General features: G+C 40.7%; 1 protein-coding gene across 4 annotated transcripts in view; it reads right to left on the bottom strand.

Moving 5' to 3' along the window:
• LOC115162646 (ena/VASP-like protein) overlaps nt 1-18,416 on the bottom strand; it is a 100,092-nt gene extending 81,676 nt beyond the window's left edge. For 2 of the 4 annotated variants that reach the window (XM_029714133.1, XM_029714134.1), the window contains exon 1: nt 10,179-10,565. In XM_029714133.1, the coding sequence (XP_029569993.1) occupies nt 10,179-10,201 (23 nt within the window). In that variant the 5' untranslated portion in view covers nt 10,202-10,565. Of the gene's footprint in view, nt 1-10,178; nt 10,566-10,612; nt 11,299-17,893 lie in introns of those variants that run through there. The other 2 variants (XM_029714131.1, XM_029714132.1) reach the window with 2 other exon arrangements.

Genomic DNA, 18,416 nt, shown 5'->3' with positions numbered 1-18,416 from the left:
AATAGGTCGAGCTGGACTAGGCTGCCGCTCGGGAAGCCTGGTGCGCGGTGCTGGCTTCGGAGGAGCCAGACTGGATACACGCACCTGAGGCCTTCTACGAGGAGCAGGAGTAGGATACACCGGGCCTTGGGTGAGTACTGGAAGTCTCGAGCTCACCTCCTGCACAACCCGTCCTGGCTGGATGGCAGTAGTAGCCCTGTACGTTCAGGGTGCTGGAACAGGGCGGACTGGGCTATGCAGGGGCCTGATGGTCGCCGTGCGTAGAGGAGGAGTCCTGTAGCCTAGACTTCGGAGGCGTACCGGTGGCCAGACGTATTGGGCTGGCATCCTCCTTCCAGGCTGGATGCCCACTCTAGCACGGCTTTGTTTGGGGCTGAGATCACACTCACCGGACTGTGCGTGCGCATGGGCGAGATCTTGCGTACCTCTTCGTACTTCGGCGCTCTCCACTCCATGTGCTCCCCATAATAAGAACGAGGTGTTGGCTTCAGGGGCATCCTTTGCCCAGCCACCCACCCCGTGTGCCCCCCCCAAAAAATGTATTGGGGCTGCCTCTCAGGCTTCCTTGCTAACCGTGTCCCAACGTACTTCTCCCGGTCCTCACCGTTCCTTCGCCACGGACCTTCTCCCGCCAGGATTTCCTCCCATGACCACGATTCCCTGTAATCCTCCTGCTTCCTTGGCTGCTCCCTCTTCTGTTGCTTGGTCCGGGTCTGGTGGGTAGTTCTGTAACGCGTGTCGTGTGTGGAGGATCAAGACGCAACAGGGAAGTGTATACTCATCTTCAATATTAATAAAAAGAAGATGAGTATACACTTCCCTGTTGCGTCTTGGTCCTCCACACACACGACACGCGTTACACCAATAAGAACATCCAATAGTCAAAGGTATATGAAATGCAAATCGTATAGAGAGAAATCGTCCTATAATTCCTATAATAACTACAATCTAAAACATCTTACCTGGGAATATTGAAGACTCATGTTAAAAGGAACCACCAGCTTTCATATGTTCTCATGTTCTGAGCAAGGAACTTAAACGTTAGCTTTTTTACATGGCACATATTGCACTTTTACTTTCTTCTCCAACACTTTGTTTTTGCATTATTGAGGCTAAATTGATTTTATTGATGTATTATATTAAGTTAAAATAAGTGTTCATTCAGTATTGTTGTAATTGTCATTATTACAAAAAAATAATAATAATAATAATTAAAAAAATAAAAGAAAATATATATAAAATATAAAAGAAAAAAGACAAAAAAATAAAAAAAAAAAGAAGAAAAAAATAAATAAAAAAAATATCGGCCGATTAATCGGTATCGGCTTTTTTTGGTCCTCCAATAATCGGTATCGGCATTGAAAAATCCTAATCGGTCGACCTCTAATTCAGCATGAACATTAAATTAACATTTTAATGGTAGAAAGTTTGTGCAAATTGTGTGTGCCTCTGTCCTAAATGAAGAACTATCGAATGGTGTCCAAACTAGTGTCACGCAAACTAGACAAAAGTCGAGGTAACAGTTAGGTAAGCAAATTTCCATTTGACGCTACAAAAACATATTCTCGACTTAATCAGGTTAATTACATTGGTTTCTTCCCAGTCTCTAATAGCACGTGGGGATGTGTGAAACTTACTCCTCAGCCTGAAGAGTCCCAACTTGCACCAGCGAATAGCTAGCTTTTCAAGTGGTGCTGACTGGTAAGATGTTTTGGGAGGGTGGTCATGTGTGCTAGCAAGGCAGATGTCCTGGGTTTGAGGCTTGGTGTGAGCCAAATCAGGAGGAAGCAGTACTCACTAAGCAACCAGCATGTCATATGCACAATGCATGCTTAAAGGAAAGTGAAGGCTACTATAAGCCTGGTCCCAAATCAGTTGTACTGTATTCATGATCAGTTGTGCTGTATAGCCAACTCCTATTATAGACAGCACAAACAGATCTGAAACGAAGTGAAAAGTAGTCTTCACTGCATCCAGCCATCTCCATCTGGGACAGCAACAAAACATTCCATCCATCTTTTCAGGAAGAACATAAGGGCATTGGAGCGAAACCCAATGTTGAGTTTAGCCTGAAGCCGTGCTTCAATACGAGTGTAAATTAAACATGGTTCCTTATACAGTGTCTATTCAGAGATTCAGATAATATAGTGCACCCTGAAAAAAGATTGTTCAGTGTAGCATTCACATGCTGTTCTATTCTTATCATGATCAGTGGGTGGATGTTGGTTGCTTTAACATATAACGTTAACACCAGGGGGTTAATAAATTAGAACGATTTGAGACTATATTAGAAGTATTCCTTTGGATGTGTCATTTCAGTCACGTGGTCATTTTAGTCAGGCAGTCATTTCAGTCACAAGGTCATTTCAGAAATGTTCCATGTAATTTCAGTCAAGTCCATTTGTCATTCCCTGGATGAAGAAGCTACCTTTGTTAGTACTCAGTAGGTCAAAATAGAAATGTTCAAAAGTTCTGTTAACCACTTACATCTGCAAAACATTTGTGTATGCCTTACAATTCCAGTGAAATAAATGCATTTCAATCAATAATAAAATACTGTTTTTAAATGGGAGAATATTCAGCGATGAATCCAGAATATTTAAGGTCCATTTAACATTTTAACACCAGGGGATTTGCTGCTGTATGCATTAGAATCTATTGTGACATTAGCATTAGAAGTTTACAATGTTTTTATTTTTTGTTAGAATAACTAAGTCACTCTCATTAACCTCCCTAACAGTTGCCAATTGGCCATAGTAAAATGTGTTGGTTACTCTTCATAAAAACATTTATGAATTAGACATTATAAATGCTCATGCATGTGTATAAATGCTTATTAATACTTTTTAACAACTTGCAAACTGTTAAAAAAACATGTATTAATGCTTATTCATTAATGATCATGAAGTGTTGCCAAATGAATGCACAACCAACCTGGCTGAATAGTTGCTGTAGAAGAGTCCAGAATCACTGACACTCTGAGGCATGTAGAACCGTAGTGCTTGGAGCTGGTGGCTATCCATATTGATTACAAAAAAACACTTGTTTTTGAAAAACACCTTTGTTTTTGTTGCAAAACTGTCACATTACTGGGCTTGCTTCCAGAATGCCATACCACGCTTTAAAATGTAACTCTACAGATCAGATGTTTTATTATCCTCAAAGGATTATTCAAACCCACCAGGGAACAACTTGACAGTAGTCATAAAACTGTTTTTTTTAATTAAGAGGGGACTCTCACAAACCCCCCCAAATATGCCCCTTTTTTTTTAGTCTGAGTGCAGAGTAAACACAAATCCAGCAACAAAGAGATTAGCGACGATGAGGTCACTGAAAGGCCTGTTGTAGGGCCTGCTGCAGACGGCTTGTGATCATATTAAAGATGGCTGATGCTCCTAGTGGTGCTGCTCCTGTAGGCATCACCCCTGAGTGAGGCATCCTGTTGTTCTTCTGTTTGCTTCTGGGATATTAGCCCATATCCAACCCCAACCCCCCACCCAGCTGTGACAGGGTGCAGACCAAACATACACACACTGAGAACTTACAGATTGCGTGCGTGTGCGCACACGCGTACACACACACACACCCCTTAAACCAGCCAGCTGTCGCCATGGCCACCCAGCATGCAAGGCCTGTTCGTATAGTCTGTTTTAATTGGGATGCCCCTTGCTGTGCCATCCAGCACTGGATTTACACTGAAGACAATGGGACAATGATGGAGTGATGAGTGTTTGCACTTGTCACCTTGTGGAAGGGGGCCGTCTGAATAAGGTCAAATACATATAGTTGATCTGTCTGGCACGCAAGTCAATTAGTATACATACAGACAATCATATACAGTGCAATTGGAAAATATTCGGGCCCCTTGACTTTTTCCACATTTTGTTATGTAACAGCCTTAATCTAAAATGGATTAAATAAATACAAATCCTCATCAATCTACACACAATACCCCATAATGCCAAAACAAAAAAGGTTGAGAAATGTTAGCAAATTTATTACAAATAAAAAAAACAGAAATACCTTATTTACATAAGTATTCAGACCTTTTGCTACGAGACTTGAAATTGAGCTCAGGTGCATCATGTATCCTTTGATCATCCTTGAGATGTTTCTACAACCTTATTGGGGTCCACCTGTGGTAAATTCAATTGATTGGACTTGATTTGGAAAGGCTGTCGATATAAGGTCCCACAGTTGACAGTGCATGCCTGAGCAAAAATCAAGCCATGAGGTCAAAGGAATTGTCCATAAAGCTCTGAGACAGGATTGTGTTGAGGCACAGATCTGGGGAAGGGTACAAAAACATTTCTGCAGCATTGAAGATCCCCAAGAACACATTGGACTCCATCATTCGTAAATGGAATAAGTTTGGAACCACCAAGACTCTTCCTACAGCTGGCCACCCAGCCAAAACTGAGCAATCGGAGGAGAAGGGCCATCAGGTGACCAGGACCCGATGGTCACTGACAGAACATCATAGTTTCTTTGTGGAGATGGGAGAACCTTCCAGAAGGACATCTCTGCATCACTCCACCAATCAGGCCTTTATCGTCGAGTGGCCAAACAGAAGCCACTTGACAGCCCGCTTGGAGTTTGCCAAAAAGTACCTGAAGGACTCAGACCATGCGAAACAAGATTCTCTGGTCTGATGAAACCAAGATTGAACTCTTTGGCCTGACTGTCAAGTGTCACGTCTGGAGGAAACCTGGCACCATCCCTACAGTGAAGCGTGGTGGTAGCATCATGCTGTGGGGATATTTTTCAGCGGCAGGGATTGGGAGACTAGTCAGGATCGAGGGGAAAATGAACAGAGCAAAGTACAGAGAAATCCTTGATGAAAACCTGCTCGAGAGCGCTCAGAACCTCAGACTGGGGGCAAAGGTTCACCTTCCAACAGGACAACGATCCTAAGCACATAGCCAAAACAACGCAGGAGTGGCTTCGGGACAAGTCTCTGAATGTCCTTCAGGGGCCCAGCCAGAACCCAGACTTGAACCCGATCTAACATCTCTGGAGAGACTTGAAAATAGTTGTGCAGCGACGCGCTCCATCCAACCTGACAGAGCTTGAGAGGAACTGCAGAAAGAATGGGAGAAACTCCCCAAATACAGGTGTGCCAAGCTTGTAGCGTCATACCCAAGATGAATCGAGGCTGTAATCGCTGCCAAAGGTGCTTCAACAAAGTACTGAGTAAAGGGTCTGAATACTTATGTAAATGTGATATTTAAGCTTTATATTTTTAATACATTAGCTAAAATTTCTAAAGACCTATTTTTGCTTTGTCATTATTGGGTATTGTGTGTAGATTGATGAGTAAAAAACACGGTTTAATCCATTTTACAATAAGGCTGTAACATAACAAAATGTGGAAAAAGTCAAGGGGTCTGAAAACTTTTTGAATGCACTGTACACGCAAGCACACATGCACAAGCACATACACGCATCTCAGCAGACATAAAGTACCATGACACATACAACTTAATTGGAAATGGAATGTTGTGATTTGAGTAATGGTGGGTGGTTGACATATGAGCCAGAGGGCAGTCTCTAAACTACACTGTGTGGATGAGCCGTCCCATGCTTTGTCCTCCAACCCTCTACACCCTCAATAACACAATTTCGTGTTGTGTCAGATAAAAAGCGGAACAATCTCAAATGTCAATATGATAGCTACGCTACACTCTGACTAGTTGACATGGAGTCGCTGAGGGTGAGAGCACCACTATGGGTTGAACCACTGTTTTGGATTGGTTAAATTTGTCCTCCTCAGTTAGGATTGGTGGGCAGAGCATTGGGACAAACTAGGCTGAACATAGGCCATTGTCAAGCTGAATTACTATAAGTGACTCTGTCGCTCCAGGAATAAAAATAAAAAAACGGATCCATGATGCTAACATATAGCCTGTGGCAAAGATATTGTTGGTATCAAACATTGAAGAGAGACACAGAGATGGGTGGGTCATCCCAGTAGACTACAAGTCTTCCAAACTGAAAGGAATTGCAGTAATGACATGGTGTGTGATCACCAAGGATAAGAAAGGGGTAAGTAAGTAGTAGACACATGGCTACTGGATACAGCCCTTCCCCCCCACCTCAAGCCCTCTGTAAAGGCAGGTCCCCATCTGTCACTAATCATTATCCTTAAAGGGAAATGCAGCCAATTTGGTACTGTAGCGACTAGCTAGTTATGGGCCTGAGGAAGCACTACCACTGGGAAGTTAGGCTAGCAGCTAGTACAATTTATCTGTTTGATGTTATGGGTCAGTCGTCAACTGAAAGGTAAGGAAGATAGCAGAGGGGGAGAGAATGTCAGAGAGAGAACGAGAGCAGGGGGAGTTAGGGTTAGAGAGGGGGGAGAGAGAGGGTGAGGTAGTTTAAAAGCCAATAACTGCAGGTTCAGCAACAGCAAAGCTCCCCAGGATTGTCAGGCCCTGTTGTGCCTCCTGAATGCAGATCCCTGACCAGAGTGAAATCTATATGCTTGTCATTCTATATGGACTGTTATTTCCGACCAAATGTAATTTTCACAAGCTCATAAGCATAATATATATTATAAGCTTGTTATTATATCATTAAAATGTTCAGCGGTCAGTTCACTTTGGCAGTAAATGCATTCAGTTTGTCAAGTGACAATGTACCTAAAGCTGTTACTCCTTCCGGAGATTAGTTATGTCATCATTGCACCTACAGTCAGTTGTAAGCCCCACACACTGACAGAAAGGATTTGTGCACAGTCCTGTGTGAGAAACATGGTATTGGGCCTTAGCAAGAAAGTCATAAAACAGCTACATTCCCCTCCTTCAAATCAACAAACAATGCACAAACATAACGAGGTTGTAAAATCCCAGTGATGTCATATAAAGCATCCCTAGGTTATTCTTCCCGCATACTGACTACATCACCTGGGTTGTGTTCAATAGGGCACTCTGTAGCGAAATCTCCAGGTTGTCCTTCCCTGTTTAACTCTGTTTTTTTCTTCAGTTTGGCACTTAATGAACACAACCCTAAAAATCCAATCCTCACAAATCGCCATGTCCAAGTCAGGGCCAATTCCATTTCAATTCAAGAAGTATTCCTATTCCCCTCTATTTCAGTTTACTTCCTGAATTGACTGAATTGAAATGGAATTGACCCCGACCCTGGTCCCAGTCTTTCTAATCTCCTTCGTTTTTGAGACCCAGCTAGCTAGCTTGTGGTGGGAATCCCACCATACTACACAAATTAGCATTAGTTTAGCATTCCTAAGCATGGACAGTCTGTACACAAGCGTAAGATGGGATCAATCCTCTCTGAGGCAAAGCTGACACACTGATTGAAACTCATCTCCTTTTCCTCTGGGAAGAATGGAGAGATTTATCAAACTCATTCCTCTGAACAGCTGGCTGCAGTCTCAGCTCAGTGGATTGAAAGAAACACTCCCTGGAACTGTTAAGTGCTTTTACTGACACAAACAGCCAACAGCTCTATGGTTTCTTACCGAGCTGAAAAGAGAGATTCCGTTTTGTATAGGAACTATCTACCAAAACCATTTTCCTCTAGGCCATAAACATTTGATATTATTGTATTTACATCGTTGTCCAATCACATCTCTGATGATACACTTCATACCTGAATAGTAATATGTCTAACAACTTATTTAAGTAGGCAAATCAGTTAAAAACAAATTCATATTTACTAGAGGTCGACCGATTATGATTTTTCAATGCCGATACCGATGCCGATTATTGGGGTGCCAAAACAAGCCGATGCCGATTAATCGGCCAATTTTTTAATTGTTTTTTTATTTTATTTGTAATAATGACAATTACAACAATACTGAATTAACACTTATTTTAACTTAATATAATACATCAATAAAATCAATTTAGCCTCAAATAAATAATGAAACATGTTCAATTTGGTTTAAATAATGCAAAACAAAGTGTTAGAGAAGAAAGTAAAAGTGCAATATGTGCCATGTAAGAAAGCTAACGTTTAAGTGCCTTGCTCAGAACATGGGAACATATGAAAGCTGGTGGTTCCTTTTAACATGAGTCTTCAATATTCCCAGGTAAGAAGTTTTAGGTTGTAGTTATTATAGGAATTATAGGACTATTTCTCTCTATACGATTTGTATTTCATATACCTTTGACTATTGGATGTTCTTATAGGCACTTTAGTATTGCCAGTGTAACAGTATAGCTTCCGTCCCTCTCCTCGCTCCTACCTGGGCTCGAATCAGGAACACATCGACAACAGCCACCCTCGAAGCAGCGTTACCCATGTAGAGGAAGGGGAACAACTACTCCAAGTCTCAGAGCGAGTGACGTTTGAAACGCTATTAGCGTGCACCCCGCTAACTAGCTAGCCATTTCACATCGGTTACACCAGCCTCATCTTGGGAGTTGATAGGCTTGAAGGGGTGGGTATAATTTGTGGAACATCCCAACAGGAATCTGTTCCAAAAAACATAAAGTAAAAGGTTGCCAACCAACAACGCATACAAAGTAGCAACGCATACAAACCTAGCTAACTAGCTGCCGAATAGGCATCAACTCACCACGAAGCTTATTCTTAATGTTTGTCCATAGGCAACCAGAGTGAGGACAGACATTTTTCGGAATAAACGTGATGAGTGAAAAACGCAATGAAATAGACCACTCCCTACCCGGTATCTTATTCTGCCGCTATACAACTTTGTATGCGTTGTTTTTTGGCAACCTTGTTATTTACGAAGTTTTTGGATAGATTCTTGTTGGAATGTTCCACAAATTATACCCACCCGGGTTGAAGTCATAAACAGTGCAATGCTTGAAGCACAGCGAAGGGCTGCTGGCAAAACGCACGAAAGTGCTGTTTGAATGAATGCTTACGAGCCTGCTGGTGCCTACCACCGCTCAGTCAGACTGCTCTATCAAATCATAGACTTAATTATAATATAATAAACACACAGAAATACGAGCCTTAGGTCATTAATATGGTCGAATCCGGAAACTATCATCTCGAAAACAAAAGTTTTTTCTTTCAGTGAAATAAGGAACCGTTCCGTATTTTATCTAACGGGTGGCATCCCTAAGTCTAAATATTCCCGTTACATTGCACAACCTTCAATTTTATGTCATAATTACGTACAATTCTAGCAAATTAGTTTGCAACGAGCCAGGCGGCCCAAACTGTTGCATATACCCTGACTCTGCGTGCAATGAACGCTAGGTGACACAATTTCATGTTAGCAGGCAATATTAATTAAATATGCAGGTTTAAAAATATATACTTGTGTATTGATTTTAAAGAAAGGCATTGATGTTTATGGTTAGGTACATTGGTGCAACGACAGTGCTTTTATCGCAAATGCGCTTGTTAAATCAACACCCGTTTGTCAAAGTAGGCTTTGATTCAATGAGAAATGAACAGGCACCGCATCGATTATATGCAACGCAGGACACGTTAGATAAACTAGTAATATCATCAACCATGTGTAGTTAACTAGTGATTATGTTAAGATTGATCGTTTTTTTATAAGATAAGTTTAATGCTAGCTAGCAACTTACCTTGGCTTCTTGCTGCCCTCGCGTAACAGGTAGTCAGCCTGCCATGCAGGCTCCTCGTGGAGGGCAATGTCAGGTAGGTGGTTAGAGCGTTGGACTAGTAACCGAAGGTTGCAAAAACGAATCCCCCCTGAACAAGGCAGTTAACCCCCGTTCCTAGGCCATCATTGAAAATAAGAATGTGTTCTTAATCTGACTTGCCGAGTTAAATAAAGGTGTAAAAAAAAAAAAAGAATAATACATTTTTTTTTTTTTTAAATAAAAAAGAATTCGGTGGCCAAAAATACCGATTACCGATTGTTATGAAAACTTGAAATCGGCCGTAATTAAACGGCCGACCTCTAATATTTACAATGACAGTGGGTTAACTGACTTCTTCAGGGGCAGAACAACACATTTTTACCTTGACAGCTCAGGGATTTGATCTAGCAACCTTCTGGTTACTGGCCCAACACTCTATCCACTAGGCTACCTGCCACCCTGTGGCAGAGAGCAACTTCAGTTTTATATCTAATAACTAGCTACCAAAACCATTTCTCATCTAGGATGAGAAAGTCAAGCCTATTCCTGAACATATAGTATAAACAGAAAATTCTGAGGCAGATGGACAAGGCAAAGCAACACAGTGAGAAAGGCAATTATCCTTACCCGAAGTCATCAAAGGAATACATGGTTGGCAGATGGTGTCAATGGAGGAGGTAGAAGTGAAATCCTTCTGCATAAAATGAAAAGTGGCGGAGATTACATGGAAAGGAAAGCATTAGAGAGACTGGAGAGCATGTGGAACGCACACCTCATCTTCTATCTTCTTCAGACAGGTAAAAATAAATAATCATTCTAGAAGCACAAGAATCCTCATTAAACTGATGTGAAGGAAAAAGAGTACAGCTGGCTTAGAGAGTGAGTGAAGAGAAATGGAAGGAGTGAGCGTGACAGTGTGTTTGTGTGAGAGTGGAAGGGAAAGAGAGAGAGAGAAGGCGATAGCGAGTGCGTGCGAGAAAGTCAGAGAGAGAGTCAGTAAGAGAGAGTCAGAGAGAGAAGGAGAGAGAACAGAGAACATGTGATCACGCCAGCCCAGTCACCTTGCCTATACCCACATCCACTCAAAGGATTGGAGGTTTGTATAGCCTATCTGCTTCTGAGGAGTCTCGCCCATTGAAAGCACTGAAAGAGCCACATGATCCCTGTAACCAGTATATAACCACGGCATGATAGCCTGGTCCCAGATCTGTTTGTGTTGTATAGCCATATAGTCGTTGTCAATGCCAAACAGCAGATCAGGGACAAGTCTAACAGCATGATAGGAACTTGTAAAAATGTCTCTTGGCAACACTGTCACACATGCACCTATCTTAGATTTTGTATTTTGACCAACACAATTAGTATTTAGTATTTTGACCAACACAATTTCACATTAACATTTTATTCCTTTCATTCTGTTGCCAAATAAATTAAAACTCTGGTCATTTAACCAAATTTTTGTCAGATCTTACCTAATATGGATAAGCAGGTTTTTCATGACTTTCACTTGACCTATTTGCCACTGCACAGCTTCTACACTTAGTGTTACTGCAGTTATTTATGGCATCATTAATTAGGGGGATTCTTCCTCAATGAGATTCCATCAGGCTGATGCAAACATAGATCAATAAACTGCTATGCAACAAAGCAAAGTGTGGAAAACAAAGAGCATTCTCTCAGCCCTGCAAAGGAGGGTTTAGGTTCATTGCTTCAAGGAGCCTTCAAGGAGCCATATATAGGGTTAATTGCTACTACAAGGAAACAATATGCTAGTGGGAATCTGTAGTCCAACAGACAGTCGAACCAGGGTGTATTGGGTCTGTTCACACACACACACACACACACACACACACACACACACACACACACACACACACACACACACACACACACACACACTGAAAACAACATGCAAAATAAGGACTCCTCTACATGCATGGTTGGTTTCTACATGGAGTGGGAATACAAGAAGCAGAATCGGGATCTTCATCAATAAACTGCAGACGACATTATCTTTAGTAGAATACGATGCATATGATAAGGTTAGGGCTCGTCGAGCTGGATCACACGAAAAGCCACTGATCTGAAAAGCCTGCAGGAAAACGCATAACTCAGCGTTTTCACATCGCCAGCTACCTTTTTTTCGGTAGATGAGTCACCGCGGCAACCCCGCTCAAAAATCATTCGGCATTAACGTTTCCCAGGAGATTTTCTCCATACGCAATGACTGAGTATGGCTGGCAGGGAGAATACAAAGTCATCATAGCATGATAAAACACTAATGCTAAAGCTATAAATAGCCGTGCATAGGACAGCAGTGGAGTGCAGTGGCTGCAATGGAAGCACTGAGGTTGAATAAATCATTTAATTGAATCTTTCCAGTCACCTTGTGTCCTTCTGAAGATGTAAGACTTCCCTTTGGCTTCCTGACTGAAAGAACAGCCTCTGGCCAGACATAGGCTACAGGACACATGGAGAGCTTCAAAAAGCATGATATAAGACACTTACACACATTCATCCCTCTATACAATGAGACAATATATGAATCATATAATACATGTATACTATGGTGTTAAATGAGATGCATCAACTTGTCAAACATGTATCAACTGCATTTCAGTGATGTTACACGCCAGCAGATTTGGAGGCATGGGGATGTATCCTTAGCACAATGTGCCATTTTTCTGTGTAGTGTTTATCAGGATATAGCGATCTATCTTTCATCATTTGGGGTAAATGGAAAACTGTGCCTTAGGCCTATAACAACGTCACAGTGGTGCTAAATGGCTACAAAGAAAGCATGACCACACGTGGTGTGTGCATGTGTGTGTACACTAGGGTTAGTCTGATAGCTACCAGTGTTTAATATTAGTCTGTGTACTTTGTGAAAATGTAACATTTGACCGCTGTAGCGCATTCGACTGTGTTAATATAAAGCCATAACTCTTCGCTCTATACAGCTCTATGAGCGCATATACAGCCATACATGCCATCACTGTCACCATGAAGACAATCACATGCGCAACCACAAATAGTTCCCACACAAAAGAGTGCCCTGCACATGCTGATGAGCGAATATCTAAAAACAAAGAGTATAGGACAAGGACCTACACCTGTGTCCAGCTGTCAGAGAATATCCAAAGCTTCAAATCTGGGGCAGCAGGTAGCCTAGTGGTTAGAGCATTGGTCCAATAACCGAAAGGTTGCTGGATCAATTCCCGGAGCTGACAAGGTAAAAATCTGTTATTCCGCCCCTGAACAAGGCAGTTAACCCACTGTTCCCTGGTAAGGCATCATTGTAAATAAGAATGTGTTTTTAACTGACATGCCTAGTTACATTTGAAAAATTCTCTTGAATTATTGCTTCATTTTGACAACTAGAAACAAGCAGATAAAGAGACTGCACAGATAGATTTACAGAGACTCCCTACTGTATTTTTCCGTAGAGTATTCAGGTAGGCTATTCAGGTCTTGGTGACTGTATAGCCTGCTGCATACCAACATAACCGAAGGTCCCAAAATACAATTGACCCACAGGGCACAGGATTTATTTGACACTTGAAGGCCATAGACTTACAATATTCTTTCTCCACCCAGAGAGCTGAGAACTGTCATTTGTGTCATAGCTCCCAATCATTCTATTGTCTCTGCTAATCTTGACTGATCTGATCTACCATAATGATGCAGCTAGATATTGGATCACTAAAAAAATACAACTTTTACATTTACTGTGTAGTTTACCAATAAATGGTCTGACGGTGAAGTGGACATACTCGGTATTCATATCCCGAAACAAATAAATGATCTTACTACAATACATTTTAATAGACAGTTGGCAAAAATAGATAAGATCTTGCTACTGTGGAAAATAAAATACTTGTATATTTGTGAGAAAAGAAAATCACCCTGATTATCTCTGTAGTAATATCCCAGTTTACCTATTTGCTTATGGCCTTGCCTAAACCTAGCGACTTGTTTTTTTAAATTATATGAACAAAAAAATAGTCCATTTTATTTGTAACGGCAAGCCAGACAAAATACAACAGGCCTATTTATATAATGAATATGAATTCGGAGGGCAGAAATGATAAAAAATGAGAGCATTAGATCTCACTTAAGACTTTAGTCATACAAAAGTTATACTTAGTTCCAAACTGGTTCTCTAGCAGATTGGTAAGAATGTCTCACCCCATGTTCAAGAATGGCCTTTTTCCCTTTATTCAGATTACAATCTCTCACTTTCGGTTATTTGAAAATGAAATAATCTCCAAAATATCGCTGTTTTTAAAACAAGCCATAGAAGGTTGGTTGTAATTTCTGTTTAATCCACCAGAAAAAAAAGAACAAATATTACAACAGATATTATGGTTAAACTCAAATATACTAATTGATTAAAAATATATATTTTTGGAAATAATGATTAAAAAAAATGTATAATCTTTGTAAATAATATCATAAATAGGACTGGTGGAGTAATGTCACACATGCAGCTAACAAAAATATATGGATATGTCTGCTCTATTCAAAATTACATGCAACTAATTGCAGCATTACCTCAAATGGAAGAGGCAAGTGGAAGGAACTTGTGTCGGCCCTACATTAAATACCAAAGTTGGCTAATGAAAATGGTGATAAATAAAACAGTATACCAGTTTCATTTAAGGACCAAAAAATGTACAGTTGTGCCATATAGATTGCAAAATAGTTTATGAACTGATACACAAAACAACGCTGGATTCAAAACTTAAGAGTTTTTCAATTTCAATTTCAATTATTATCCCAAATTCTTGCAACCCAATTGTATGTTATATATATGGGAGATACAACCATCCCAGCTCTGCAGATTATGCTGCGAAGAGACAGTGTCACGTTTGCTCCCTCTCCAGGTCACTAGGCTGCTGATTGCGCACACCTGTCCCCATCGTCATGTGCATCATGACACTCACCTGGACTACATCACCTCCTTGATTACCTGCCCTATTTATGTCACTCCCTTTGGTTCTTTCCCCAGGCATTATTGTTTCTGTTTCATGTCTGTGCGTTGTTTGTGTTTTGTAATATGTTTAGTTTATTGATTAAATGATTCACTCCCTGAACTTGCTTCCCGACTCCCAGAACACACGTTATAGACAGAATAATTTGATCATTTGTTTTGGTACTGTCCATATGTAGCTTGTTTTTGGTCGCAGGTTCGGGAATGGCTGAAGAATTGCAACATTTACCTGGAGTTAACTGTGCATATAGCACTGCTGGGTGATTTTAAAAAGTCATAGTCAATTGATCAATATTATAATAATACTCTTAGCAAAACTGTTTATATTGAATTTACAATATGTAGAATCTATGAGAATACTAAGGTTCAGAACTTTTGTGAAACATCACAGCACAGTTGAAAAATATGACACATAGAAATCAAAACTGGATGGTGTTCGGAGATAGATAGGAGGGGTTGAGTGGAGCTGAAGGATGGGACTAAAAACAAAAGATAACTATTGTAAAATATACTGTGTCTGGAAAATGTATATAGTATGTATAAGCTAGAAGTAGAACCCTAAGTATTGTTGTCCATTAGTTTACTCCAATGAGGGGAGGGATGGTAGGGTTAGGGAAAATAAGTCAGAAAGTCTTCAGACCCCTTGACTTTCCCCCCATTTTTAAGTTTAAGTTACAGCCTTATTCTAAAATTGATTAAATGACATGTTTTCCTCATCAATCTACACACAACCTATAATGACAAAACAAAAACAGGTTTTAGACATTTTTGCAAATGTATTAAAAATTGAAATACCTTATTTACATAAGTATTCAGACCCTTTGCTATGAGACTCAAAATTGAGCTCAGGTGCATCATGTTTCCATTGATCATCCTTGAGATGTTTCTACAACTTGATTGGAGTCCACCTGTGGTAAATTCAATTGATTAGACATGATTTGGAAAGGCACACACCTGTCTATATAAGGTCCCACAGTTGACAGTACATGTCTGAGCAAAAACCAAGCCATGAGGTCGAAGGAATTGTCCGCAGAGCTCTGAGACAGGATTGTGTTGAGGCACCAATCTGGAGAAGGGTACAAAAACATTTATGCAACATTGAAGGTCCCCAAGAACACAGTGACCACAGTCATTCTTAAATGGAAGATGTTTGGAACTACCAAGACTCTTCCGAGAGCTGGCTGCCCGGCCAAACTGAGCAATCAGGGGAGAAGGGCCTCAGGGAGGTGACCAAGAACCCGATTGTCACTCTGACAGTGCTCCAGAGCTCTTCTGTGGAGATGGGAGAACCTTCCAGAAGGACAACCATCTCTGCAGCATACCACCAATCAGGCCTTTATGCTAGAGTGGCCAGACGGAAGCCACTTCTCAGTAAAAGGCACATGACAGCCCCCTTGAAATTTGCCAAGAGGCCCCTAAAGGACTCAGACCATGAGAAACAAGATTATCTGGTCTGATGAAACCAAGATTGAACTGAATGCTAAATGTCACGTCTGGAGGAAACCTGACACCATCTCTATGGTGAAGCATGGTAGTGGTAGCATCATGCTGTGGGGATGTTTTTCAGCCGCAGGGATTGGGAGACTAGTCAGAGAGAAAGATGAACGGAGCAAAGTACAGAGAGATCCTTGATGAAAACATGCTCCATAGTAATCAGGACCTCAGACTGGGGAGAATGTACATCTTCCAACAGGACAACGACCCTAAGCACACAGCCAAGACAACGCAGGAGTGGCTTCGGGACAAGTCTGAGTGGCCTTGCCAGAGCCCGGAATTGAACCCGATAGAACATATCTGGAGAGGGGCCTGAAAATAGTTGTGCAGCGACGCTCCCAATCCAACCTGACAGAGCTTGAGAGGATCTGCAGAGAAGAATGGGAGAAACTCCCCAAATACAGATGTGCCAAGCTTGTAGCATCATACCCAAGAAGACTCGAGGCTGTAATCCCTACCAAAGGTGTTAACAAATTACTGAGTTAAGGGTCTGAATACTTATGTAAATGTGATTTGTTGTTTGTATTATTTTTTTTAAAATCAATTTGCAATCATTTCTAAAAACCTGTTTTTGCTTTCCATTATGTGGACCAGTATGGAGAAGAAAAAAAATGTATGAAAAAAAAAAAAAAATTATGAAATGTATGCATTCACTACTGTAAGTCACTCTGGATAGGCGCGTCTGATAAATGACTAAAATGTAAAATGTAAATGTAGATTGAGGGACAAACTATTTCATTCATTTTAGAACAAGGCTGTAATGTAACAAAATGTGGAAAGTCAAGGGGTTTGAATACTTTCCGTAGGCACTGCATTTTATACATTTACAAAAAATATGGGGGATTGGAAATTATGCAGACAATTACATTGATGGAAGCCAGTCTATCTGCAATATTAAAGCTGATCTACCCCCTAAAGAAAAATAAATAAATGCAGCTAAACCAGTCAATAAAATAGTTTGTGTGGTCTCCTTTCAATGACAACATTGCTATTTCATGCAGACAATCCAATAAAGGAAATGGATAGGTGTGTACAGAAGAAAGATGAATGGAATAGTATGCTATGGACTAGAATAGGAAAAAAGGTTGATTCCATAGCTCTATATTCTGTGGGCTACTCTATAGACTGTACAGGACACACTGACTTCACGCACAGTGCGCGCGCGACTATTGGCGGCAGTAAGAAAGCCATCACCATCTGTGGCCATGTAACATATGTTAGATTTAAGTTATTACTTCGAAACAAAAACATTTCTGGGTTATGCTTACAGTGATGTTTTGCTTCTTGCTTGAACAATTGCTAAGACTATTTGTTTGGGATCTTTACAAAATAACTATTTTGGATGCAGCAATTGGTAGCAAGACCAGTAAAATGGCCAAAGGGCCATTTTATACTTAAAAAAAAAAACTTCAACCAGTAATGTTGATTTGCGATGACACAAACATTAAGCAGGACATTCTTACGATCCTCAAAAGTAATGTGAAATGCACTCCTAAGCAACATGTTAATATAGTTTGTTTTGCTGGCGTTCTATAAGAACAGCCCCCTTGTTCTGCCACCAATTTGCGCGCATCGCCCTCGTGCAGAAATGTTTGCAGAAATGTTTGCAAACGCAGAAAGGTTTGTAGAATACCCGGTTCATTTTACCAGTGATCCTTCACAGATAATGGATTTGTCTATTGTTTAAATTATCTAATGTATGAATTGGCTACTTTGAAAATGTAACCTACCATGTTGTGATGACTGATATACAATATATAGTGGAAACGTTCACATACACATTACTATAAAGGAACATGTCGCGTTCTGACAAATGATGCCACAATGCAAACCCAATACATGCGCAATTGCTTACCTCATTTTTCTCTCCTATTCAATGAGACGATGACATGAAAAAAATGGACGTATATGGATGTTTACCTGTCAGACCGTTTGTAAAGCAGAACGTTCTAATTCACTATAACTAAAAGATCATTCACCAATGTAGGCTACACCAATTATGTATGCCTGTTGGCAATGTAATGTCAGTCTGTTGCTGAAATGCAATGTGAGGTTACGAACGTTCTCTTTCTCACTCAAAAGCTTTGCACTCCGTTTATTCTCTTGCATCCTTAATTCCATGTTGAAAAAATGGTCGATGTTGTCTGAATTAGAAGACGGGGGGGATTGTGGCTGACTGCAGCCTCTGAGTTGCCATATTTTCCCCGTATTTCTGGTGTTTTGGAAAGTGGAGATTTCATAAAAATAGCCGACATCAGCATGCGACCGGTCCATTGCTGCCCACTTGCGACGACCACCTAGAACAGCATCCTCTTCATCTTCCTCCGCCTCATCTCTCTCTCTCTCAGAACAATATAATTAGATTATAATATAATCAC

This window comes from Salmo trutta, chromosome 25 (genome assembly GCF_901001165.1).
Source record: "Salmo trutta chromosome 25, fSalTru1.1, whole genome shotgun sequence".
Classification (NCBI taxonomy): Eukaryota; Metazoa; Chordata; class Actinopteri; order Salmoniformes; family Salmonidae; genus Salmo; species Salmo trutta.
The sequence above is the reverse complement of the archived record's forward strand: the minus strand, read 5'-3'. Positions and strand labels throughout refer to the sequence as shown.